The following is a 26,480-nucleotide window of genomic DNA, read 5'->3' on the forward strand; positions in this document are numbered from 1 at the left end:
CAGTTTCTGTGATGATAATGGCCTCGCAAGGCCTAGCCTGAGAGAAAGCCCAGTCCTAGTTCGGCTTACGGTCACCGCTATCTATGTTTGTACAAGGCGGGTGTGAGTTAGTGACCATGTCTTATGCGGATGTCACCATGCTTTATGCGGACGCCGCAGCTCGAATGTACAAGCGTCATCACTACCTGCGGGAATGTCGCCGCCTTTATGAGAACTCCCCTGACTGTTCTGACAACGCAGAATGACAGTAAGAGGAGGGACTATTTAAGACAAACAGTTCCACTAAGTTGGGGATGACATTTTTTCAATTAAGATACCATATAGATTAGAGTCTGAGTATCTCACAACTACCATCCCAAATTCCCGATTCTATCCTTCTACTCTTTCCATCTCGGCCTGTCTGTCTCCACGAGGGGGATGAGTCCAAAATCCGATCTCGTAGTACGGCGCTACTGTTCTCCCACATAGTCTGTATCACCTTTTATTCCTTCTCTTGTGTTGCAAATTTGTTGTAATTCAGGAGTAAAATATGAAAGGTCATCCTGGCACAATAATATATAAATTGTATATATAAGTACTTTAAAAACTAACCTATGAGTTTCGTTTGCTTCGAAGTTCTACTTCATTACACTCGTAATCAGGGGCGGACCCAGTATGGTCTAGGGGGGAAGCTGCTCTCTCTGGATTTACGAAAGTAGTGGAAAAAATAGGTTGATTTCGATTTTCCTCCCCCTGAAAATTGGGTTGTTCCTCTCTGAAGAAAAACGGGTCAAGTTTTTTCTCTCTTGATTGTTGGTGAAAATAAGCCATAAGATTTCATATTTCTCTTGAATTTTATAGTTATCAAAATCATCTTTTTTAGGCCAACTTTCAAATAACAAAGGAGAGAGAAGAATCTTACAAATGAGTCCCACATGTCATTGACCCAATATAATGATTCTTGTTTTATTTTAATTTTTTGATAGGCTTAGTTTATGATGAGCCCATGGCTTTTTCATGTTTTGATCTCTGTGGTGTTAGTGTACCTAAAATGAAGGGGTCACATTAAATGAGGAGTTTAAATTAATTCAAATGATGGCTCTATAATAGTGGGCCCCACTGGTCGGATTGTCATCATTAAATCTTTTAAAATCTATATAAAAATCAACTGTTTGGAGGTTTTTCGCGTTCTTCTTATCAAAATTTTTGGTTTAACGCATAGAACATTATTATGGATTTTATTTTCAATAAATCAAAATCTCATTTTTGTGAATTTCAAAAAAATTAGATTTTAAAATATTCAATCGACCTGATAAGCTAATGGATTTGAACCCGATAAGATATTTGAATCTTGTCCCTCTTTGACAAAAATCTTGCGTCCGCCCTACATATTTGGTTGCTATAAAATAAAAAATAAAATATTGAAATTGCCTTTTTGAAGTGCTCAGTTCTGAAAATTTTCAAACCTTTTTAACAACACAGTTGATTAGAAGTTTAATACCCTTTGCTTTTGCAAAATTGTGTTTTGAACTCTTCAATTTAAAAAAAAAATTAGTAGACAAAAATTAGAATTCTCACAAAATTATGATATCTAAGAGCCAAATTGAAATTTTTTGAAAGAGAGAGAAGAGAGTTGTCGAATTTTTCAGGCTAATAAAAACGTTCTTAAAAAAATAATGGATCACTAACAATCTCCAAAAATTTTATAAATGCCCAAAAAAAATTAAAAATTACTAAATCTATCCAAGTTTTGATTGAATTTCGAAATCTACCGAATCCGGTTAACAAATAACCGGATTTGGCCCTTCTTTCCGCTGACTGGGTGACTGGACTTGGAGAAATGGTCCAGTTATTGAATAACCGGAAATTAGGAATATGTTAGGGGCCGGTTATTGAATTACCGTAAGTTGGAGATTTCACCTATTTTTTTTTATATATATAAAACATAAATTTAAAAAAAAAAAATTTGTATTAAAATATTAGAAATGTTGAATATATTTCTTCGAAAATAGATGAAATACAATATAATTTGATTTATTAGAAAGACTGCAACAAATAACCCGGATCAATATTTTTCAGGTCGGATTTTTCGCGGCTGTAAGAAAAATTAATATTTTTTTTGTGTTATTGGAAAAAAATAAAAATGCTTAGATTCTGAGTTATTGATCACCGTTCAAAAGTCACTTCTAAGTAATCCATAAAATATTGTGATCCTTCTAGGACATTTAATTTATGAAAAGTTGTATCTATTTTTGAAAAAAACAAAAACTTTAAGTTATTTAATGATTGTTATTCAAAAATAATTCTCTAAATAGATACAACTTTTTATAAATTAAATGTTCTAGAAGGATCACAATATTTTATGGATTACTTAGAAGTGACTTTTGAACCGGGATCAATAACTCAGAATCTAAGCATTTTTTTTTCCAATAACACATAAAGAAATATATTAATTTTTCTTACAGCCGCGAAAAACCCGACCTGAAAAATATTGATCCGGATTATTTGTTGCAGTCTTTCTAATAAATCAAATTATATTATATTTCATCTATTTTCAAAGAAATATATTCAACATTTCTAATATTTCAATACAAAAAATATTTTTTTTTTAAAAATTTCTGTTTTATAAAAAAAAGAGGCAAAATCTCCAACTTACGGTAATCCAATAACCGGACCTATAACCGGTTAGTAAACCACCGAACATATTTCCAATTTTCGGTTATGCAATAATCGGACCATTTCTCCAAGTCCGGTCACCCAGTCAGCGGAAAGAAGGGCCAAATCCGGTTATTTGGTAACTTGATTGGGTAGATTTCAAAATTCAATTGAAACTGTGGTAGATTTCGTAATTTGTTTTTTTTTGGCATTTATAAAAATTTTGGAACAATCTACTATTAATATTATAGATATGAGGATGGTTCAAATGCCTCAATTTTTTGTGTCTCTACCATGCTTCCATTTTTAAAAACATGAATAACCTAAAATATAAAAGTTAAAAGTCAAAATAAAGCCGTTGGATATGATCTACATCATTTTAACTATGCACATGTAAAAAATTATAACATTTCAGTTTTGTTTTGGTTGTCATCAAGAGCTTGTAAAAAACACACTAATGTGGATAATTTCTAGATGTTGATTTTTCAACTTATTTATTCACATATAAATAAAATTGAAATGCAATAATTTTTTATGAGCATATAGAGAAAATAACATAGATCACATCTAACGGTTTTATTTTGATTTTGACGTTTTAAATTTTGAATTATTAAAGTTTTTAAAAATGAAGGCATGGTGGGAGCATAAAAAATGGAGGCATTTGAACCCTCAAGAGATATATAGTTCTATACTTAAATACTTGTGTATAAATTTGAAAATAAGTATATATAATAATATAAACTAGATCACAATATTATAAATATTCCAAAAAAATGAAAATTGATTAATTTCTCTAGCATATTTTTATTTTCAAATTTCATTATGTATTATATATAACATAAAATGTAGAAACCAGGATGTTAAATTCCAAAATATTGTCTACTCCAAATATAATTGGTCATTTCTCTAATCTCTTACACTTCTTCCATATTTATTGTTCAAACAACCAACCAAAATCATATTTTATTAATTTTTATTTTTTGTTGGGGAAACAAAATTCTAAAATTAAAGAAATATTATGCCTATCAATAAAAGTTCTCGGGAAAAATACATGTTAAGATCCATTAAGATATATATGAATCTTTTTATAAACAATTCAGAACCAAAACGAAATCCAAATTATCTATTATATGTTTTTCTTAATTTTAGATCCAAAAATGGCAATTCCTCTATTGTAGTGGTGATAAATAAATATTGTATGAATTTTTAACGATAATAAAATCTCGTATGATCTTTCATTATGGTAATAAATCTGTAGCTGAATCGATAAAATCTCATATTATTTGTCTTTATGATAATTAATTTGGAAGTGTATGATAGTATTTAAGTTTAAAAAAAATGATATTTAATAGTTATATAAGATTAAATAATACAATATGATGGCTGCTGATTTTATACACTAGTTATTGTGACAAATAAGAAAAAAATTATAATATTCTTTGCTATCTCGAAATAAATTTTAACCAAAAAAAAAAAAAATTACATATATGATAACAATTTTGAAAGCGTTTTAATATATTTTTGTTCAATGGAATAACTATTGCAAATTATTTGTTACACGATCTTTTTGCCTCATTAAAAGATAATACCATGTAAGTAACTATTATTTATGCATATTGTTTAAAGTTGGTCTTGCAAATAAATTGCATAAAAGTATGATCTGATCATACATATCTTATTTTTGCTTGAGGGGTGCTAATGACTTGAGGACATAATGTCCTACACTCATTAATTCCCTAATTGCTGTGGTGAATTGTTAATTGGTATGTGTCACTATATGTAATAAGTACGAACTTTGTACAAAATTCAAAGCTTTTACATATTTGGTACTTGAGGTAAGATAAGTTTAGGCAAGTATCCATGTCTAATATTTTAAAATGTCTATACGATTCTTAATTTTTCTCTACATCATCTTAATAGATAAAATATAAATTATAAAAGTGGTAAGTCTTCAATGTACAGTCAGTCAGTAACTAAGAAAATGACAAACTTTATATACAAGCGATAAGAGTGTAAGAGTGAGCACGTCAGGCTAGATTTTCGAATTGTCAGGATCAAATACACATTACGAATGTATCATATAAAATTTCCAAGATGAGAATACAAGTCAAGTACAGTATTCATGACATTTACTTTAAATTATACAAAAAATTATAAATAAATACATTTTTTTTAAAAATGAAAATCAATTGACCTCTATTTATTGTTCTTCAAGCTATTTATGAGAGTGAGAACAAGGTTATAAGACTTTATATATAATGCGCACATAGGTTCATATTATGAACTCATAATTTTTTTCAAAGTTCAAACAGTTGATCCGAACTATTCAATGAGATCTTCATATGAATTTTTTTTTTTGGAGACAACAATTTACATTTTTAAGATTATTTTTACTATTTTTTTAGATAGGTGAAAATCACTCTATCTAAAGATTTCTAAACCATCTGAAAGTAGTTTTTTTTTATTTGTCTATTTAAAATATATAAAAGGTTAAAAAAAATTTAGTATGCAAGTATCTTTTTATGTGGAGATCATATTAAGTTGTTGAAATCAATTATTTAAATTTTAAAAATAGAAATTTGATTCATAGTACACACCTATTCGTGCATTGCATATCCTCCCTCAACTAATGTGATTATATAAATTTTTGGCGTTCATGCTTGTTTAGGGTCAAGATCCACTAAATGGTCCAACAAAAACCTTCATTTTTTATATAGTAGATATGAGAGCATTTACATCCCTGAAACTATTAGAATTTTTAAGATGATGTGACAGTTTTTAATTCAGTTCAGAAATGTGAGAAAGTTTTAAGTCTGGGTTTTTAACATGTTCGAATTCAGTTTTAAGTGTGACTGAACTCTTGATAGGTTTGATCTCCGTTTTGAATTTTGTATTCAGATTAGGGTGTTTGATATTCAATTTAGAAATCATCCAGCTGAAAGCCCATCTGATTCCTTGGGTAAAGACTGTAAAATCCTGCTTAAAGCCCAAAATTCTCTGTTAAAATCTTTACCCAATTCCTTCTCACAGTGGGTTAGAAAGCCCAACACTTTATGGGCCATTCCTTCGGCCCATTTATAAACCTCTGCTCTCCCCTACCCCCACGCTACGCATCTGATGCGTCTCTCTCTCATCTCTCTCATCTCTCCCTGCTCCATCTCTGTTCTGAGTGTTCTGCAAAAAGGAAAATGGAATCATCATCCCTTCTCTTCTCCTACTTCAAATCCTCCCCTCGCATGGCCTCTCCCGTCGCCTCTTCTTCTTCCTCTTCCTCTTTTCAAGTATCGCGCCGTTCGATTTGTCATCCCTCTCGCAATCAGCTCTCTCTTTGGAGGAGGAGCAGAAGGAAAGGTTTCGCCTCTCTTGTGTCCAGAGCTGCGCTCAACGGAGGTGGTTCCCGGCGAGTCTATGTCCTGTCTCAAGGCCAGGCGACTTCTCCTTCTCCTTCTCCGTCTCCACGCTTACAGGACTTCTCTACCTCTCTTCTCCCTGCTGGAGCAATTCTCATTTTCTCTTTTGGTACGGTGATTGCTCGCTGTCAATTCTTCTTTATTCTTCTTTTGTGTTTTCAGTAAATTAGTTGCATGAATAGGAGCTTACATCAGTTAATTAAGCCATATCAAGCACTAGAATGTACATTTTTATGATTTATCTTCCCTTTTGAACCAATGCGCATGAATAGACCAGATACACCAGAAATTAGGGGTGTCAATGGGTACGATACTGGTCGGATGGAAGTATTTTCATTCCCGTACCCGTTGTTAACAAAAAAAAAAAAAAATGAAAAAAAAGCCACTTTAGGATTACCAACACCCTATAAGCTAACAAAAAAAAAAAAAATTAACCATACCCATCTTATCGAATATGGTATGGGTCGGGTAAATGGATAAAAGGGTGCCATTGACACCCCTACCAGAAATCATGTATATTTCAATAGTTTAATATTCTGGAGAGCTACTAATTTGTTCTTCCAGAGTACAGTGGCATGGAAGGTGATCGGCAATTTGCTCGTGACAACGGCAAAAGTTCCAGCTCCCAAAAAAAGTGTATCTCGAGGGATATCATTTTCATTTTCACCAGGGTCAAACCTGTCTCCTAGCCCTGCCATGAAGCATGATAGGGAGTCAAGGAAGAAGCTAAATGAGTTTGCGCAAGTGCTTAGATACTTCCAAGTGGTAAACTTGTCAGGTGAGTTAATTTAGCTATGTTTCTATGTAACATTTTGATGCATTTTATACGAAATAGTATAAAGATGGGCACTGAGCTCTCAATCCCCACCCTTGATACTTTTTATTTTTATGTGTTATTTGTTTCAAGCACCAGCAAGTTTGACCTTTTCAACCTCTTTCTAATGTGGATTTTTTTACATAATTTCATTTTTAATTGCTGTGATGTTTGATTATAATATATTATTGACTCATCAGAAAACCCAAGATCCTCTTTGGGTAGGGATTATAACTTTGATTCTGACATTGCATTACTTGTACAGGACATAACTTTGGTGATGATGGTATTTTCTTTCTTGCTGAAAGCTTGGCTCAAAATCAGGTCATTATTTGGTCACATCAGCTATAAAGCTAGTAACTTTTTGAAGTTGTATGCAATACAGTTACTGGAGGTTACATAAATGTCCGTGTTAGGAAATTTAAGATGGAAAAATAGAGATGGAAGAATTTTGTTAAGTAAATTTGATCATGTTTTGTGGGATCTGAGCTCTCATTTTTCACATTTTTTAAAAAAAATTCAGAGCGCTGAGGATGTAAACTTATCTGGGAATGGAATCACGGCAAATGGACTGAGAGCATTTGAAGGTGTTCTTCAAAGAAACACTTCCTTAAAAGCTCTGGATTTGTCTGGCAACCCTATTGGTGATGAAGGAGCAAAGGTTCCTCTCTCACTAACTTCTCTCTCTCTCTCTCTTTGAACCTTGGCAGATGCTGCCAAGTGATATATTAAACCAAAAAAGAGTATTACAACTTGCATCATTACATCTCAAAGAAATTTACCCTGCCTCTGATTCCTGCTCAAATGAAAACCATAATATACAATTCAAACCATGCTGTGTGTGTGTGTGTGTGTGTATTTTAAAAGAGAAAGTGAAATATCATTACATGTGCCCATGATCTTGATTAGTATGATTGTTCCAAGTAGAATAACTCTTGAGGAAATTACTTATTTTCCTATTCCTTCAATGAAATCTCAATTCGAAGTTAACATACCCAAGTATAACACTCATAATGTTCTCAGTGTCTTTCAGATTTGTTGGTGTTAAATGGAGGCATTCAAAAACTGCAACTGAATGCCACTGGCATTGGAGACGAGGTTTGTTTGAATTAGTAATTAATAATAACTTCATACTGAATCAATAAATGTAGTGAAAACATTTTTCCCAATTTTAAGTGAAATGATATTATATTATACCTTTTGCAGGGAGCAAAGGCCCTTTCAGAAATGCTGAAGAAAAATGCAACAATTCGTGTCTTAGAACTTAACAACAACAATATTGATTACCCGGTACAGCATTCTTGCTTATCCTTTTGAATAGTAAGATTGGTTAAATTTTCTGACATGATTTTGAATACTAAAATAGGGTTTTGCGAGTCTAGCAGGAGCACTGCTGGAGAATAACAAAATTGAATCTATTCATCTCAAGTGAGTTCCTCTTACTTTAATAATGTTATTTCTCATTGCTGTTATAGCTAGGATACTTGAGTGATATGATTTGAAAATTATTTAGTGGTAACTACGGGGGACCGCTTGGTGCTGCTAGTATAGGGACAGCTTTGGAATTAAACACTTCTTTGAGGGTATCTGTCTTATCTTTTGTTATTCTTTTTATTCTCATTTTTTGCTTTTTAATTTTCTTTTAATAAAATGCTGGGTCATTGCCCTGTTTTATATTAAAACTCCATGCTTATTAGTTCAGAACAAAGAGAAGGGTTTAAATGCCTCATGTCTTTCATGCCTCAATTGTGCCTCACATCCTTATCTCCGTTTTCAAAGTCAAACAGTCGATTCGAACCGCTCAACATGATCTCCATATTAAAATGTGCTTGGAGACTTGGAAATTTTTACTATTGTTTTAGATGAGGTACAAAATCACTGTTTTCCAGAAATACTGGACCATCCAAAAACAGTGATTTTGTACCTATCTAAAATAATAGTAAATTTTTTCCAAAAAATATAAAATTTGGTCTCCAAGCACATATTAATATGGAGATCATGTTGAGTAGTTCGGATCTACTTTTTGGACTTTGAAAACAGAGATAAGTATTTGAGGCATGAAAGACTAGAGGCATTTGAACCCTACTCCAGTACAAAACATGTAAGGTTGCATTTTTTTTTCTTTTCCTTTTACAGCAACTCCATCTGCACGGGAATGGCATTGGAAACGAAGGTATTCGATTGATCACAAAAGGACTGGCACATAGAGGTGAGCTCCTTTCTTTACATTTTTTTAGGAGATTGGTTTTCTTTTCTGCTACAAGAGTTCACAGTTTTTTAAAGAGGAATTACTGTAGGAGATATGAAGCTTCTAGATTTTGGGAACAATGATATTGGCTCACAGGGTGCCTTTTATATTGCTAAGTACATACGGAAGACCAAGCATTTAATGTGGTTGAACCTTTACATGAATGATATAGGTGATGAGGTAAGCACATAAATATGTGTCGTTTTTTGTTTATTATTCTAGGTTCGTCTATTGATTGATTTATTCGATACTTGTTGAACTTGAGTAGGGAGTTGAAAAGATAGCCGATGCCCTGAAGGAGAATCAAACTATTACTTCTCTTGATTTGGTAATTAGTGCCTTTGCCCCTTTTTAGGTCACTTGGAAAAATAAAATTACCATTGCTAGCTGCTTTTTCAGAATGTAATATTTTGGCAATGCTTTTAATCTTATTTCCAATTGTTGTATGTTCTTCTTGAGTACTTATCTTCCTACAAAGTAGGTCTAATGCAAGCATGTCATAGAAAAATGTTAAACTGTACAAGGGAAAATAATGTTATTTGGTGAAAAACAAATCATCACTGTACGTTAGAAAGGAATATCTGTTGTCCCCAGTATACATCTAAACTGAAGTCTTTTTTTTTTTTTTTAATTAGGGTGGTAATAATATCCACTCAAGCGGTGTTATTGCATTGGCTAAGGTTTTGAAGGATAATGCTATGTTGAAATCAGTGAGTTCAAATAATTTTGTAATTTTTTTTATCTTTTTTTAATCACTAGTTAAATTATCAAACTGATGTGAAATGGATTGCATGCAGCTGGAGTTGAGTTACAACCCGATAGGAGCTGACGGGGTGAAAGCTCTTTGCAATGTTCTCAAGTTTCATGGAAAGATAGAAACCCTAAAACTTAGCTGGTGTCGGGTATTCATTCATCCCATTTTCATTTCTTTATTTTGTAGGGGTCTTTAGACAATAAATCCCTTTTATGAATGTGGTACAAAATTACTAGTACTAACTTTAATTGCAGATAGGTGCCCAAGGTGCACAGTATGTTGCAGATTGTTTAAAGTATAATACAACGATTTCTACATTGGATCTACGGGCTAACGGCCTTGGAGATGAAGTAATTTTCTAAACACATACTTGGGGATATACCTAATCAAATAGTTGTTGAGTGAGGCTATGGTAATATGCATATTACGGATCGACGTATGCTATGGATCCATATCTCAATTTTTAAATTTCAAACAGTCGATAAGAACCGTTAAATATGACCTCCATATAATAATGTACTTGGAGACCAAATTTTATAATTTTATAATGTACTTGGAGACCAAGTACAATTTCATATCGAGATCATGTTTAACGGTTCGGATCGACTATATGAACTTTGAAAATAGAGATATGGATTCATAGCATGGGTTGATCCATAATATGCATATTACCATAGCCTCTCGCTCATAGTTATTTTATGATGTCTGATTTTGTTTCTTTTATACTTTTTTGTTCCCTGTTTTTCTTTGCAGGGAGCAATATGCTTAGCACAGAGCTTAAAAGTTGTTAACGAGGTTTTAACCTCTCTTGATTTGGGATTTAATGAGATAAGGGTATGGCAAGGAAAATATTATTTGTCCCAAAATAAATCCAATTGAACAAAAACATATAACTTGTATTATTCATGCGTTACAGGACAAAGGGGCATTCGCCTTGGCACAAGCACTCAAGGCTAATGAAGATATTGCAGTCACTTCTCTAGACCTCGGGAATAATTTCTTCACAAAATACGGACAGGTCAGCTTTGGGGGCTGGTTTAAAAAAAATCTTGTTTTTACTTTTGTTCTCATGATAGATAATGTGGAGTTAAATATGTTTTCTCGAATAAATGCAGGTTGCTCTAACAGAGGCTATAGATCATGTGTATGAAATGAACGACAGGGAGATCGATATTTCCTTCTAGCCTCCATTTGTTTTATTACCATTTTTGCCCTTTTAGCTTCACAGGCACAAGGTACAAGCTAGCAAAACATTTCTTTTTAGTGATCAGTAGATTTTAGTTTGGGGGGGGGATATCTCATGATTGACAAGAGATTGGTATTTGGATGGTTAGGAAAATTTTGTTCAGGTTTACTACTGGATTAACGTCCAGGATGTAATCTGCTGTAGGAGCTTTTTTTTCTGGTATATATGATGGCTTAGCAGTAACTGCAATACCTATCTGAAGAGGTGCAGACCTGCGTCAGCATTTCAATCCCACCGTAAAAGCACCAACCCAAGGCAATTAGGTTGAGTTCTTCCAAGAAAACTATGTAAAGACCCAACTAAAACCCGATATAGGCCTACATGGAAACAAATTACTTGGAAGCTTCCAAGTTTAGACTAGAACCTTGATGCATGTGTTCACTGATCTGATGTATGATTCAATCGATGCATCGGAGGCCAACCTATTTAGTTTTTAAACACAATTAATAACTATTTCAGCACAAAGAATTGCAATAACATTAACAAGTGTAAAATGATTCATGCAACTCACAATTTAAGACTTCTAGTTGGTTGTCCAAATGATAATAGCTGAATATGGTACATCCCGAAGCAATGCATATCGTTGCAAAAAAGAAAAAAGAAAAAGGTAACTTAGTTTTGTTAATTGATGCTCCCTTAATTACCAGTAATGGCTAATCTTATTCCTATTAATAAGTAGAGGTATAATTATTAGCAAAGATATAACTTGTGCATGTTCAACAATATATATATATATATTTTTGGAAATAAGGCACTAGGATCGTTTCATATAGAAACAAAGTAACTTGCAAACTACATAAGCATGTTCAACAATACATAAAATAATCGAAAATAAAAGCCAAAATCGGAAGTATTTTTAATTTTTTATAGACATGTTGGACATGAATATCATTGCGAGTCAAGTCGCCAGCGAACTATCCTTTGATGATGCATCAAATCACCGAGTTCACGTGTTAATTTTTTTTTAATCACTCGATGGATGTTAAGGGAAAAAAAACCACCTCTTTATGAAAATCAAAACCCTAACTGAATTGGGCAAGAGTAGTATATTAGGATGGGTGATCTCCTGAGAAGTCTGTGTTGCTGATTCTAGTTGAATTTATTTCTAGTTTATATGAACGTGTTTGAGAATAAAAACTTTGAACAAGAAGATGGATATTACGACAAGCATTATACTTCATCATTTTTCATATACATAATATATATATAATAGAATATGTCATTTCTAACTAAAAGATTTTTCGTGGATTAAAATTGAAATGTCTGATTTTATTGGTATCTCAAATATTTTTACTTCGCTTATAAGAAGTAACGGGATTGCCAAATTAAAATGACTCGTCACTATTTTTTTCCGATAAGATAGATATCTGGGTCTACTATTTCCTTGTGTGGCATTGCGGATCTGTATCCTTTGGCGGAAATAAATCTGCTACGATCAGGGATTGTAGGGTTCTAAAAGTTGAAATACATTCTTTTATTTTCTGAGTTGTACGAATCTCTATAGAAGTTTTTTATGTGTGAATCCCAGAACCAATGAAAAATTGAATTTGAAATTTTAGGACCCTACTAGGAAAATGTTCTAAAGTTGTTATATCCAAAGGTCGAGAGTTCGATTCCCCCTCACGAACCTTGATAGCTACTATCAAGTTTTCAAATAAAAAGAAATTTTAGGACCTTACAATCTTCTTAGGATCGTAGCAGATTCATTTCCTCCTTTGGGATATCTCGAATTTTCATTTTATCTAAAGTTGGGCCAATTTTTTTTCTGTGCCTACTCGTAGTGGATTGATTTTACCCCAGTCGGGTATACCCGCCCGTACCCGCCGCCCGGGGTACCCGTGCCCGAGCTCAGGTATGGGTCGGGTACTCGGGTACGCGGGTACGGGCAAAAACCGGACCGGACCCGTTATTTTGGACCAATACCCGACCATACCCTACCCGAGTTTACCCGTACCCGACTAAACCCGTACCCGACTACCCGAGTACCCGAGTACCCGACCACTGTTCATCCCATTTCAAAATTCAAAAAATCTGATTTTTTTCCCCCCAAACCAACAAAAAAAACCAGAAAAAAAAGGAAAAAACCAGAAAAAAACCAAAAAAAACAAAAAAAAACCAACAAAAAAACAAAAACAAAAAAACAAGAAAAAAAAACAGCAAAAAAAAAAAAAAAAAAAAAAACCAACAAAAAAAAAAAAATACCCGTACCCGTACCCGCCTTACCCGTCAAGGGTACACGGGTAAGGGTATAGGACGGGTAGGGTATGGGTTTTGAAAATTATACCCGCCATACCCGTACCCGAATACCCTTGTACCCGAGTATACCCGTACCCGAATACCCTTGTACCCGAGTATACCCGTACCCAAGACGTACCCGTACCCGAGATGGGTATACCCGGGGTACCCGTACCCGCCCGAGTTGCAAACCACTAGCCTACTCGTAATGCAGGGGTTAGTATTTTTATGCTTTGAGATCCGTGTAGAAAATATTTGAACAGTCCGGATATTTCATAGATCAACTCAAAATTTGAGATATCTCAGTATGCGAATTCTAGCATTGATGGCTGTATATGTATATTAGGTACCTGTGGCATCATCCGTCTTAATTTTGCGCGTCCGGATGTAACCCCTCAACAAAAGCTATCATACTAAGAGATTGAAAAACCACTGGATAATGTAAAATTAAAATTATGTGACCAAAAAAAATAGGATAATAAATGATTGTTCATGAGAAATATCTATTATGAAAGATGGACAGCTGTTTGCTTTGCTTAGGAAAATGATACAATAACAATGATGTAGGGTTGGAATAAATGAAGATTTTGTTCATCAATTATTTTTATGGAAGCTGATATGACTACCCGCACTTAAACTGTCATAATTGTTTGTGGAGATCAAACTGTCATAACTGCACTTCAGATCTGTAACTTTTTTTTTAATATTAGTAGTCAAATATTGAAGTATGTAGTACAAAGAAAACAAGTATTTGTATCTATATAGTAAACAATGTAAATGATAAATTAATTATTTTTAAATAATCATACCCGCACTTTTTTTTGAAATTTATGATGTCGTACTCGCACCTAAACTGCCATAATTACTTGTGGGGACTGCAACTGTTCCAGATCTGTAACTTTATTTTAAAATATTAATAGTCAAATATTGAAGTATATAGTTCAAAGAATACACGTATTTATATATATATAGTAAACAATGTAAATGATAAATTAATTATTTTTAAATAATCATATACGCACCTTTTTTTGAAATTTCTAACGTCATACTCGCACCTAAACTGTCATAATTGCTTGTGGAGACCGCAATCTTTCCAGATTTATAACTTTTTTTAAAAAAATTAATAGTCAAATCTTGAAGTATATAGTTCAAAAAACACAAGTATTTATATCTATATAGTTACATAACTGCTTGTGGGGACCTAAACTGCCATAATGTTGTAATTGAATCCCTCCTCTTTTTACATATGATACTGAAAGTATTAATATCTAAGTATTGAAAGTATTTATATCTATGCACTGAAGTATTTATTTTAATGAGGTCAACTATTTTTGTTAGAGAAATGTTGATGCAGAATTAGTGCCGAGGTTTTGAAAGGGTGCTGCTGAGATTTTAGAATAATAATTAGTTGAGACTATATAATATATTTTTAAAATAATAATTAGTGGGGACTATAATACATTATTCCTCTTACTGTAGCGCGGATACTGTGCGGTTACTGTAGCGAAGATACTGTGCAGTACTGTAGCACGGGTACAAAAATAATTATTCTATTTTTATTTGTTTATTTTTGTCTTGTACAAGTGGAAGGATAAAGACTGGAGGTCGGGTGTCGTTTCCAGTTAAGTTGTCACATTGTCGGTAACTACATATCCTCATTTCATCATATCATGGATCATGAGCAATCCATACATGTAGTCACTTCAAAGACGGCCATATAATCAAGATACGATCTATTTTATATCATTCCATGCATGTATTTAATTAGTTATTAATATTTCATACATAAACAAAATGAGGGGTTCCAATATCTCACACCTTTCATATCTCATATTTTATATTTTCATTTTTAAAGTCTAAACTGTCAATCCAAATTGCTCAACATGATATTCATACTAAAATGCGGTTGGAATGAAATTTTTGAATTTTTGAATTTTTTTGTATTATCTTTTAAGATGGGTAGAAAAACACTATTATTGAACGGTCCAAAAGAGTGATTTTGTACATATCTTAAAAAATAGTAAAAATATTTCAAAAATTATAAAACTTCATCTCAAGATAAATTTTAGTACTAATATTATGTTGAGCGGTTCGAATCGACAGTTTGGACTTCAGGAACGAAGATATAAAATATGAGGTATAATGAGGTATTGGAACTAGGGGTGGCAAGAAGCTGGCTCAATCCGAGCTAGGTCCTAGCTCAGTTTGTTAATTCTAGACCGAGCTATAGCTGAGTGAGCTAGACCTAGGGCATCTGAGCTAAAATCTCAGCTTGAAATCGTGACAGGCTAGCCCAAGCTAGCTCGCGAGTTGACAAGCTGGGTCTGACTGGATTGTTTTAAGAAGAAAATGAATTCTACAAACTTTTTGAATCGAGCTGAACCGAGCTAGACAGTATAAAATGCACACACATTCATACAAATTCACAAATTGATGCCTAGCCGAGCTAGCTAGGTCCCAGCTTGAACTCGTTAATTCTAAACCGAGCTAGCGGCGAGCTGGCTCATTAACAGCTCGATCCAATAACAAACGAGTTGTTAGCAAGCGAGTCAGATGCGAGCCATGAACCACAAACAAAATATGATTTAAGAATATGAATATGTTTACTGATGTTACAAAATACCCTAAACTCTAAACTCTAAACCCTAAACCGTAAAAACCCTCCTCGAACAAAATATGATTTAAGAATATGAATACGTTTACTAATGTTACAAAATACAAAGTTTTATAGAGATTTATAAATAATAATAAATATAATCTAAATGCGTTGTAATATTTCATATATAGTTTATTTCATTACATATTAATAAAATTTGGAAATTTTATATTAATGATGGTCATAATAATCATATCGTTATCGTCATTATATAAAATATTATTATTATTATTATTATTATTATAACTATTAAGTTATCCCACTTATTATTGTTGTTGTTATTGTTATTTATTATATAACAATAATAACCACAGAAAAATTTAATGTGGAAAGTATGATATTTTATAAAAAAATTAATTATTTTTCCTTTCAAAATAAAGGTATCACATCATTACAAAAAGAAAAATAGAGTGGATAAATTATTTCCAAAAATCGATGGAAGAATATAAAATGACCAAACGCAAACGGCACCTTATATATGTTAGCAATCAAGTATCAACGAACTGTTACATATATATATTGGAAAGTTTAATGGTTGCACTGACCACGGAGAAGAAAAGGCTGGTGCAGAGCAGTTCAAATTAATTACTATGTGGAACTACAAAATTTATAGATTTGAGATTTTGAGGTTCTTTCATATCTGAATAAGATATTACAATACATCTCCTATATATCCTATCGCCTATCGAAAAGTAAAGATTGACTAACAGTTGTGCTGTCTTTGTCTTGTCTTGTTGAGCTTTTCTCGGTTCTTCAGGTTTTCTTTGGCCCAATATATGCAGTGTCACCAGCTAATGAGCTAAATGGAAAACATCCCAGTTCATCATCATCATCATCATCATCATCATCGTATATTAGTAAAAAAAATAATATTCATTCAAACCAAATTAGTAAAATTGTAACGAGTGGTTGCTACGATACTATGCAGAGCGCACATTAGTCTCTATTTTCGAAGTTCAAACGACTGATCCGAATTCTTAATATCATCTCTATATGAAAATCTATATGAAAATATACTTGGAGTTCAAATTTTATATTTTTCAGATTTTTTTTATTATTTTCCTAGATAGGTGAAAAAATCACTTGATATGAAGATCATGTGCTATTTAAAATTAGTAATTTTTAATCTATCTAAAAACATATAGTAAAAAAAAATTGAAAAATATGAAATTGAGCTTCAAGTGCATTCAATCATGTTAAGCGGTTCCAATCGACCATTTGGATTTTAAATACGGAGATATGAAGGTACAATACAAATTGATTTGCAGTATGCATAGTATTTTTACCGTAGCATCTCTAATTATTACTTCAAATTATGATCAAACACGCGAGCTGATCCAAATCTAGATGATTTGCCATTCAAATTGATCTGGATCGATCTAAGGGCGAAGCTACAGTGCTGTAGAGCTAGGCAGTTGTCTACCTCTAGATTTTTTTTTTTTTTTACTAGGTTCTTCAATTAGTCTTACTTACATCTGAATTTAATTTTGCCTACCTTTGGATTCAATTCGGAGTAACGATTATCAGTTTAGACTTCATAAATAGATGTGTGAGTTGTTTAATCTAATTAGGGGAGAAAGGTATTTTAAATCTTTGTTCAATTTGAAGCAGCGATTCTCCTTCGCCCAATTAATATCAATTGTTTTATAAATTATAAGTAATTGTTTTAGTAATTTTGATATCAATTAGTAATTTAGAAATTACAACCGATTCGATAGACAAATATACAATTTGGTAGACGGATGGAGACGAAAAGAGAATTATGAAGGCAATTTGAACCCGAACCTGTTAAAAAAAAAAACGAACCCAATTTTTGGTAGTTCAAATCTTGGTTGTGCCTCTGGACCTAACTCACGATACAAATTGATCTGAACCTCAGTTGTTTTGAAAGTTGAAACTGAGATGATCCTGAGCCTAACTCACGACACAAATTGTCAGCTTTTGCTGACCTTCAAAAAAAAAAAAGAAACTGAGATGATCCTGAGCGGGATAACCTAGACATATTGTCACGATTTTTATCGCACGGTCTGAATCAAGTACATAAACCGATACAAACTTAGATATAACAATCAAAATTATGAAGTTGCTTTTTTAGGATAACTTCTTTTTAAAATATATAAGAACTTTCTCTAGACATTTATTTTTGGAGATGCTTCTTACGTGCATGGGCGATCAGACTCAACTATCATGCAGTTAATTACATAGAAAAGGATATCGATGGAGATGAAACGAAAGGAGAGAATTAATTAAGTAATGAATTGGTTGCGTGGATGGGAGGTAGATATCAAATGTTAGTCATACAGCTCACACCCAAGTCTCTGTCTAATTGTCTAATTGGTAGTGACCATGACGCCTCTACAAACAAAACCCAAACCCTCTCTCTATCTCTCTAGCTCTATATATATAACAAGAGAGAGGGAGAGACTCACACTGTACGTGTGGATTAATTATCGATCGATCAGTGCATGCTTACTAGCTAGTGAGACAAAGGCAGAAGCTTGACATACATAATTAATTTGCATACACACACATCATATATGGGTTTTGTTCTTAGTTGTTGGCTGTGCCTCATCACATCATTTATTGTGAACCACACGTGTGGTGCAAGTGCAAGTGTGACAAGCAGAATATTATCAGGTTCTGGCTCTGGTACCGGTAGCGGCATTAGATTCAACGAGAACTACATGGTCACATGGGGTGGCGGACACGTGACGTATCTCGACGGAGGTAATGAAGTTCAGCTCTACATGGATCAAACTTCAGGTATATTCATCTATACACTCTTGGAGTGCTTGTATTTTGACTCTTAACAAATTCGTTAAATATTTTTATGCGCAAGGGCTACGTACGCATGTATATGCAGTATGTTCTTGTCAAGATATACTAGTTCGCAAGTAACCTTCACATGTAATTAAGATACTAGTTTATATATCAAATTCAAATTAATTAATTAACAAGTCAGAACAAACTATGAATTAAGTTAGTGACGTAGCCACTCGCTTATTACAAGGATATTAACTATATAATTAACTAAATCATTTCTGAATAAAATATTTAGGTGGCAATTTTAAATTCATAACTAGAACTTACAGATCGTAGGAATCTTTTATTATTTAATTAATTGAAACCTCACAGCCTTTCAAATTAGTCCAAAGTTGATATGCGTCTTATATAGATGTAATAAAAAGCAAGTCTAGTCCTCTACAATCTTAAATTCCTAGTTTCCATGATAATGTTAATACATCAAATGAACGTACCACAAAAGATCGAATTACATTAGAACTGGTGAGATCTTTCATCACCTTAAAAATATATGGTTTTTTTTTTTTTAATATACATTTACATTGGCTACCTTCTCTATTTGTGAATTCAAAATTCTCATTTCTCAGGTGCGGGATTCAGCTCGAGTTCTTCGTATAGCTCTGGGTTCTTCCACATGAGAATAAAGCTGCCCAATAAAGACACTGCTGGAATTGTCACAGCCTATTATGCAAGTTTCTCATTTTTATAAAATTAATAAAAAAAAAAAAAAAAAAAAAAAAACTGAATTTTCTTATAAAATTTCACAGTTGTCATCGAGCACAAATAATCATGACGAAGTGGATTTTGAGTTCTTGGGAAACAAACAAGGGAAGCCCATCACTCTTCAGACCAACATCTACATGAATGGCCAGGGAGGCAGAGAGCAAAGGCTCCGTCTCTGGTTTGACCCCACCGCCGACTTCCACGACTACAAAATCCTTTGGAACCCCTATCAAGTTGTGTAAGTCCCTGCTTTCATCTACTTGTACATGTGTACGTGTCATGCACCGACAAGTTACTGATGAAATCAAATCAAATGCATCACAGGTTTTGGGTGGATGAAACACCTATCAGGGTTCTGAGGAACTTAACAAGTAAAGGAGCTGAATTCCCGTCCCAACCGATGAAAATAATTGCAAGTCTATGGAATGGAGATGGTTGGGCCACAGATGGAGGCCTAACCAAGACAAATTGGTCTTATGCACCCTTCACAGCCCATTTTCAAGGGTTCGACGTAACAGGTTGCATCGCCTTGGCCTACACAAGCAAAGACAACTTGTGCGCATCTCCCGGCCACTGGTGGAATACAGCCGAATATCAAGCACTTACCCCAGCTCAAACTGCAGCTTATGAGAATGTGAAGAAAAATTACATGACCTATGACTACTGTACCGACAAAGCAAGGTTTCCTACCCTGCCACCTGAATGCACTCTGCATTAATTCAATGCTCATACTCATTGATTAACTTCGGGAACTTGTGATTTGAAAAATTATTTGTGCTTCATTTGTATCTTTATTATGGCTGAGAACTAGTTGAGTAAATCAAGCACAAATGTACAAAATACATCACTAGTGGTGCAAACAAGTTTTAGAATAAAATTGAGAACAAGTCAATATTGCAATTAAGGCTATTTCTTTTTTTGAGCGCACAACTAGCAGCATCTAACAATTTGTTAACACATTTCTGACAAGCGACACAAGCATCTAGCGCAAGGCAACAAGAAATTAGACAGATCAAAAGTACTTCACTAGTTTATAAACGTCAGCAAGTAATTACATACACTAATGTGGAATGAACACGTACTAGTTATTTACCTAAATATCCCGATAAATTCATCAACCCAAAGGAGATGAACGAAAGTGCAAGAGAACAGCAAAGTGGTTAGTAAGACAGATCAGAAAACAAGAAAGTGATCATCAAAGGTTATATATAAGAAGGTCAAGAGGAGCCCCTCTTTCTCTTGAGAGCCTTCCATTGCTTGAGAATGTACTGTATGACCTCCTTGAGACTTGCCTTGCGCCCCTCCTTATAGTTCCACAGCTCTGGGATGGTGTAACGGCCGCTTGGATTGTATTCATTCATCTCCAGTAGAGCAGTTGTCACTGTTTTGTACACCTCCTCCCCGAGCTCCTCCCTCAGTTCCCTCAGTTTCTCATCATCCTCTTGAATCACCTCCTACAATACAAACCAGTTGGATACAGTGTGCAAATGTAAATGCTTGCCAGCAACAAATGGTGTCAGTGAGATGATACCACTGGTACCAGTAATTGAATGAATGGTTTTTGTAATAATTTGAAGGGTTGAAGTTGCTGTTTCGTTGTGTTGATGCTTTAGTTGTTAAAATTCTGCATGAAACAGATACTGTGAAGTTGAATTTGAGGGACACCAGTACCAATGATGCAACAAAACTTGATAAAAAGTTAATAACCTTGCTACATATCTGTTCAGCCAGATGTGTTCAGTAGCTAGTTTGTGTGTCCCATTGGGTTTTATTAACTGGGTTTAGTTTTTAGTAAATTAGTTGTTAATGTAATACTTAACGAATTCACATCTCTACATTAACACACCGTTTGAGTTTAGATCTGATCCGTTTGTTACATACTAGCACGAATCTTAAAGAGGCCCCGTGCAATACAGCCATGGGCTGGCCAGATAGGTCCGGATTCTGATCAGACGGTCTAGAGCTAAACTCAAAAGATGCGTTAATGCAGAGGATGCAGACTCATACTATACTGGTAATGCAATTGAGCTTATTTCCTTTCTCAAAAAAAAAAAATATATATATATATATATTTAAAAAACAATAACCTGTGCTTTGTCACTGACAGTGACAATCTTGAAGGGGTGCCACTCCGGGTTCTTGAGCTCATCCTGCCATTTGGAGCTTATCATGGCAGCTTGTAACTCAGCATTTCTCTTGGGAAACTTGCTCCTGCACACCTCAAGAATAGCCTTCTCATCAATCTCGCCCATCCTTTTGATGCCAATAAATGCCCGACCAGTCAGCAGGTCAGTCAATCCCTGCATCAGCAAAAATTTTCATTACAATAGGAGAAAATAAAATGGAGCTTGCTGCAAAAAGGACTGGTCTCTGTATGGTTTCGGATGTATGGTGTTTTGATAACTGTCTGTTTCTTGGTATTCTGGATTTATGTTTGCTTGGGTTACTTTTACAGATACTATTAGGTAAGTAGTTAGGAGTAATATTTTTAGCCTTAATGATCCTTCTTCTTACAGAGATAAGCTCCTTTCTGGCTTCCTGTAACTCGTCGTTGCTTTTCCTCTCTTTGACAACAAGGGTTTGGTTCAAGGCCTCCATGTCTTCCATCTCCTCGATCTTCTCATTCAACTCACTAGTGAGTTCCTCCATTTTCTCCTTGACTGTTGAATCCTCATCGCCTCCCATGTGCTTCATGACTTGGAGTTGTCCCTTCAGTTGCTGGATCTCTAACTCCAGTTTTTGCTTTGCATCCAGTTGCTTCTCCAGCTGAAGAATCTTCTTAAGTGCATCCTCCTTCTCCCTCTGCAATTTAATCAATAGACAGCTTCTAATTTAATGGTAAAATAAATTGTTGTTCTGGCCTTGCCACTCGTGAAATTGCGTGAAATAATTAGTGATCGCAGTCGACTACGATGCTGTCATTCCATAATGGTAAAAACTGGAAAATACTGGTGATGTGGTACTCGGAACTTGTACTATTGTGGGTACAGTGGCAATTTGTAGGGGCTTTTACTGATCTTATAGAAAGAATTTACTTATCTGTACATCCCAACAATTAGAATCCAATTGTTCACTAAACAAGTACAGGTTTCATAATGACTATACATGCTGAAACAAGTAGATTACGAATTTTCAGAGATGTAGCAAAAAACAAAGATTCAATTTTTACACTGGAGCAAGGCCGATTACAATTTAAGGTTCATTGTCATTCTCTACCAAAAGCAACATAATTGCAAAGTCCCTTACACACTACTGTACCTTGTGCTCCTCAACTAGCCTGAGCACATTTTCATCAGATTTCTTTTGCTCCTTCACCGCCATATCAAGGGAACTGTTTTTCATTGCATTCTACAAAAATAATAATAGCAATAATAAGAGATATTTACAAATTTGTTGTTAACCAATGAATATAAATAGCTTCATTTAACGGAATCAAAAGAACACATGGGTTTTGCTAAGAAAGGACTGCTACTGGAGTTTCCACCAATGATGATAAGAGGGGTCAAAAGGCCAGTAATGCTTTATAATTTCACTCAATAATTTGACCTGACCAAGATAGTGCTAGGTGTCTGTTTGCTGACTAAAAATTTGACCTAACCAAGATAATGCTTTAATAAATTAACCCATACCTTGTTTTTCTCATCCTCCAGCATTCTCTTGTCAATATTATTTTGGTTGGCCATTTTGTTGAGCTGCCGAGACCTCTCATCTAACTCCTTTCTCTTGTTGTCCACCTCTAACCTCAATGACTCGTTCTCCTCAATTATTCTTCTTGAATGGTCCCGAGCCAGCTGTTGCATCTTCTTTATCTCTACACAGTGCAAAAAAAAATAGAATGTGATTAGACAAGCATAAAAGAGCAAATGGTTTCTGGTTTGTATGATAAAACTGAGAAAAAGTTCAACATTTACCAAAATAACCCCTAATCCCCAAGTTTTGGCTGAAAATAAATAGTAAACACACAAGTGCACATAATAAAGGATAAATGAAAGAGCTGCTGACCCTCATTATAAGCAACAAACAGCTGCTCTCTCTGCTCCATCATAGTATTGAGGGACGACGTGGTCTCATTGTACTTGCACTCCAACTCGTGTAAGTGCCGGTTCTTCACCTCAATCTGGTTGGCCAGGTTGGCAACCAGCTTTTCCGTCTTGCGGGATTCCTCCACTGCCAGATCATTGACCGTTTTTAAATCTCCGTTCTTCCTCAAGTGATCAGCAATGGGGCCCACACCGTCGTAATCATCCTCCCTTGCAACCCATGCATAAAGGTCAATCGTCTTGGACTTCCTCTCCTTCCAGTCCCTCTTGCCAAGCCTCTCTGCCTCAAAATGGTTCTCAAAGGACATGGCATCCTTGAAACCATTCCAGTCCTTTGAGAACTCAACAATGCAATTTCCAGTATGCCCTTTGTAATTCCAAAGGGCATGAACCCTGAGAGGGTTAAACCGGGAAAGTTGCTCCTTGAGCCGGTTTCCACTCTCACCAACATGCCTACCATCTTTGAATTCAGTTGGAACATTGACGACTACACCTTTCCAGGGCCAGACAAACTTCTCATCCCTGTCTCTCGAAGGAGGAGTGGGCGGTTCAAACACCACCATCTGAAGAGAGAGTGAGGGGTCCGCAAGGTCAGTCTTCATGTATTTGGCAAGGGCTAGGTGTGTGGCCTTCTCTTTTGCTTTCCTGTTGGATGCACCGATCCCAGTGGCGTGTTGAAGGAGGTCCTTGAAGTTATAGGCCTGCTTCTTCTTGCCAGTGCAGAAGGGGCACTTGTAAGCACTGTCCCCGTACTTCACTTTAAACCCTCCTTCCTTCAGGTTAGAATATGCTTTCTCAGCATAGTCGTCGATCTCCGATTCACTGACCTCAGATTCTTCTGAGTCACTATGCGCCATCTGATTAGAGAGAACAAGACCTAACAAAGACAAAGATATAAGGGGGGGATTAGACACTGATCAGAAGCTAAATCTGTTAGAATTGAATTGATTTCATTAAAATAAAATATAATAAAATGTAGTTTACTTCAAATTGACTTTATTTGATCGGAAGCTACATTAAAGATGCTTGCAACACTCATTTGTTTAAGAACTAGTTATACCACTGAGATACACTAAAGTTGTTCATAGTGGGATAATCCATCAGAAACTAAAATTCTGCAGGTATGAAGCAAGAAAGAACCAAAGGTAGACTAATAGAACTGTAAATAAAAATTGAGCATCTATACTTAATCAATTAACAACTAACTAAGATATCAATTTTAGCCTTCATCTGCACTTTTATCTTTCATTATTATTTCCTTCAGAGTTGAAGTCCTAATTGCAATAATGCTCTAAACTGGTAAGTTCCTCCATTTGCCAGCAAACTGGTTTTCGGCCAAATGAGTAAAATATCCTTTTCCAAGTACAACATTGTACTATCCCAACTCTTTAATAAGGATTTAGATCCTCTCCACTCAGATTTGTAGTCCAAACAACAGTGTACTATCAATCTAAAATTCTTTCACACAAATGATACATATCTTAAGCAAAATTTACTAATCTGGCACCAGATCGGGTGTACATAGTTGGTTAATTGAATGAATCTCGACAAAAATTGCAATAACCCATTGACTTAACAACAAATTAATTTCATAAATATTAAATACAATAATCGATTAACCAAATAGAAATAATGAGGGATAAGAAGAGGTATTCGTACCTGATTAAAGAACCGCACAAGCTGCTTAGAAGGGTCTCTTGCTGGTCAAGCTCGTAGGACTCTTCCCAACTACTTCCTCCTTGCTGCGATCAGAAACTAGTAGAAGGGAAGAGAACACTGAACAGAGCGAAAGGTTACAAGGGTATCGCTGGAAAAAAACGGGCGTCAGCTATTATTGGGGGATTTGAGGCTCCGATCACACTATCACACTAATGAGGAATATTCAGATAACGAAATCACTACCTGGAAGGAGGAAGGAGGAAGGAGGAGGAGAAGAAATAGACGATGTTATCGGAGGTCAGAAGCTACAATCGTTGATACTACCACCAGTTTATGAACGACCGGAAGGAAGGGCGCGGGCGCGACCGCGCGAGCGTCGCCAATCCATTTCGAGTTTGACGGTGAGAACCGTGGGAAAAGGTCGCCCCGACTGAAATTGTCTCCCTCCGTTTGCTTCCGATCAGGCGATAAGGGTTTAAGTAGTTGATCGGGCGACTAGAGTGAAGAGGTTTAGGGGATCCGAATTCTTTTTTAATTTCACCGAGGAGCTGTAAGCTGTGACTGAGGTCTGAGCATGTCGGTGAATTATCTCTGAGGTAACAGAATATTTATGTTAGATCAAAACCGTCCGATCAGAATTCGGACCAATCCGGTCCGAAGTGAAATGCACAGGTTCTTTAAATATTCGTGCGGATTCTCATCGGAAGGTCCGCATATAAGCAGAAATATTATGAACGAGTCCATGACTCCATATCCTCTGACGTGACAGAATATTTCTGTTTAGAGCCTCACTTTCTGTTATACACATGGCATTCCAGTTGGTGCACCACCATACCTTCTGAGAAGTGGGTCCAAAATTCTTAATGGAAGCGGTATATGTAGATAGTGAAAATTGGAAGTGCATTCAATAATTCCCGTCTCACCGGAATTCCACTCTCCAGACGATTCTCAAAACGGACCCCTGTAGACTGTGGTTCCTTCCGTAGGTACCAGATTGAGTTTGACATAGCTGACTGAGATTAATCTGGTTCGTCTGTTCATTTATTGCATCCCTCACAGCCTCACTCCCTCAGGTATTGAGAGGACACGAACTCCTCTCCAGACAGAATATTTTTGGGGTTTTTTCTCTCCGTTTTCATCGAAATGGAGGCTTCAATTTCGCGGTAAATAAAGATTTCGCTAATGAACACATGTTACTACATGCTACAGTAATTATAGTTACAAGTAAACAATAATGAATGTATAATGTATTTGTAATT

The 26,480-nt window shown here is 34.9% G+C and overlaps 3 protein-coding genes across 5 annotated transcripts; 2 read left to right on the forward strand and 1 right to left on the reverse strand.

Moving 5' to 3' along the window:
- Nucleotides 1-5,748: 5,748 nt before the first annotated feature.
- On the forward strand, nucleotides 5,749-11,348 carry EMB2004 (RNI-like superfamily protein). 3 transcript variants are annotated; one of them, XM_078318089.1, is made up of 17 exons: nucleotides 5,749-6,153; nucleotides 6,616-6,822; nucleotides 7,124-7,182; nucleotides 7,382-7,519; nucleotides 7,882-7,956; nucleotides 8,065-8,148; nucleotides 8,225-8,286; nucleotides 8,372-8,441; nucleotides 8,995-9,067; nucleotides 9,156-9,286; nucleotides 9,375-9,434; nucleotides 9,742-9,816; nucleotides 9,904-10,008; nucleotides 10,115-10,210; nucleotides 10,614-10,694; nucleotides 10,777-10,878; nucleotides 10,976-11,348. In XM_078318089.1, the coding sequence occupies exons 1-17, from the start codon at nucleotides 5,823-5,825 to the stop codon at nucleotides 11,042-11,044; spliced, it is 1,818 nt and encodes a 605-aa protein (XP_078174215.1). In that variant the 5' UTR covers nucleotides 5,749-5,822; the 3' UTR covers nucleotides 11,045-11,348. The 3 variants fall into 3 exon arrangements, 2 of the variants coding, with proteins under 2 accessions (XP_078174215.1, XP_078174216.1); XM_078318090.1 differs by lacking the exon at nucleotides 10,614-10,694 and having other exon boundaries at nucleotides 5,754-6,153; nucleotides 10,976-11,271; XR_013515541.1 differs by lacking the exons at nucleotides 10,777-10,878; nucleotides 10,976-11,348 and having other exon boundaries at nucleotides 5,754-6,153; nucleotides 10,119-10,210; nucleotides 10,614-10,677.
- A 7,109-nt stretch (nucleotides 11,349-18,457) lies between these two features.
- On the forward strand, nucleotides 18,458-20,342 carry LOC144567909 (xyloglucan endotransglucosylase/hydrolase protein 2-like). Its single transcript, XM_078318092.1, has 4 exons — nucleotides 18,458-18,760; nucleotides 19,387-19,487; nucleotides 19,567-19,760; nucleotides 19,847-20,342. Exons 1-4 carry the CDS (start codon nucleotides 18,535-18,537, stop codon nucleotides 20,238-20,240), a joined length of 915 nt encoding a protein of 304 aa, XP_078174218.1. The 5' UTR covers nucleotides 18,458-18,534; the 3' UTR covers nucleotides 20,241-20,342.
- Nucleotides 20,343-20,453: 111 nt separating this feature from the next.
- On the reverse strand, nucleotides 20,454-25,673 carry LOC144567907 (factor of DNA methylation 1-like). The gene is made up of 8 exons (XM_078318088.1): nucleotides 25,465-25,673; nucleotides 25,222-25,369; nucleotides 23,525-24,439; nucleotides 23,152-23,333; nucleotides 22,781-22,870; nucleotides 22,037-22,324; nucleotides 21,610-21,822; nucleotides 20,454-20,976 (listed from the first exon to the last, which is right to left on the reverse strand). The coding sequence occupies exons 3-8, from the start codon at nucleotides 24,417-24,419 to the stop codon at nucleotides 20,740-20,742; spliced, it is 1,905 nt and encodes a 634-aa protein (XP_078174214.1). The 5' UTR covers nucleotides 24,420-24,439; nucleotides 25,222-25,369; nucleotides 25,465-25,673; the 3' UTR covers nucleotides 20,454-20,739.
- Between the last annotated feature and the right edge of the window lie 807 nt (nucleotides 25,674-26,480).

The sequence above is a fragment of the Carex rostrata genome, chromosome 17, assembly GCF_964058835.1.
Source record: "Carex rostrata chromosome 17, lpCarRost1.2, whole genome shotgun sequence".
Lineage (NCBI taxonomy): Eukaryota > Viridiplantae > Streptophyta > Magnoliopsida > Poales > Cyperaceae > Carex > Carex rostrata.

What these genes read in the sequence shown, in the direction of transcription:
- LOC144567909 (XM_078318092.1), top strand. Translation starts at nt 18,535, where the DNA reads ATGGGTTTTGTTCTTAGTTGTTGGCTGTGCCTCATCACATCATTTATT. An exon ending in GAATTGTCACAGCCTATTAT is followed by an intron (nt 19,488 to 19,566) that starts GCAAGTTTCTCA and finishes AAAATTTCACAG; the next exon opens with TTGTCATCGAGCACAAATAA. An exon ending in TGGAACCCCTATCAAGTTGT is followed by an intron (nt 19,761 to 19,846) that starts GTAAGTCCCTGC and finishes AATGCATCACAG; the next exon opens with GTTTTGGGTGGATGAAACAC.
- LOC144567907 (XM_078318088.1), bottom strand. Translation starts at nt 24,419, where the DNA reads ATGGCGCATAGTGACTCAGAAGAATCTGAGGTCAGTGAATCGGAGATC. An exon ending in GTTTGTTGCTTATAATGAGG is followed by an intron (nt 23,334 to 23,524) that starts GTCAGCAGCTCT and finishes TGCACTGTGTAG; the next exon opens with AGATAAAGAAGATGCAACAG. An exon ending in GGCTAGTTGAGGAGCACAAG is followed by an intron (nt 22,325 to 22,780) that starts GTACAGTAGTGT and finishes ATTAAATTGCAG; the next exon opens with AGGGAGAAGGAGGATGCACT.
- EMB2004 (XM_078318089.1), top strand. Translation starts at nt 5,823, where the DNA reads ATGGAATCATCATCCCTTCTCTTCTCCTACTTCAAATCCTCCCCTCGC. An exon ending in AAAGCTTGGCTCAAAATCAG is followed by an intron (nt 7,183 to 7,381) that starts GTCATTATTTGG and finishes AAAAAAATTCAG; the next exon opens with AGCGCTGAGGATGTAAACTT. An exon ending in TAAAACTTAGCTGGTGTCGG is followed by an intron (nt 10,009 to 10,114) that starts GTATTCATTCAT and finishes CTTTAATTGCAG; the next exon opens with ATAGGTGCCCAAGGTGCACA.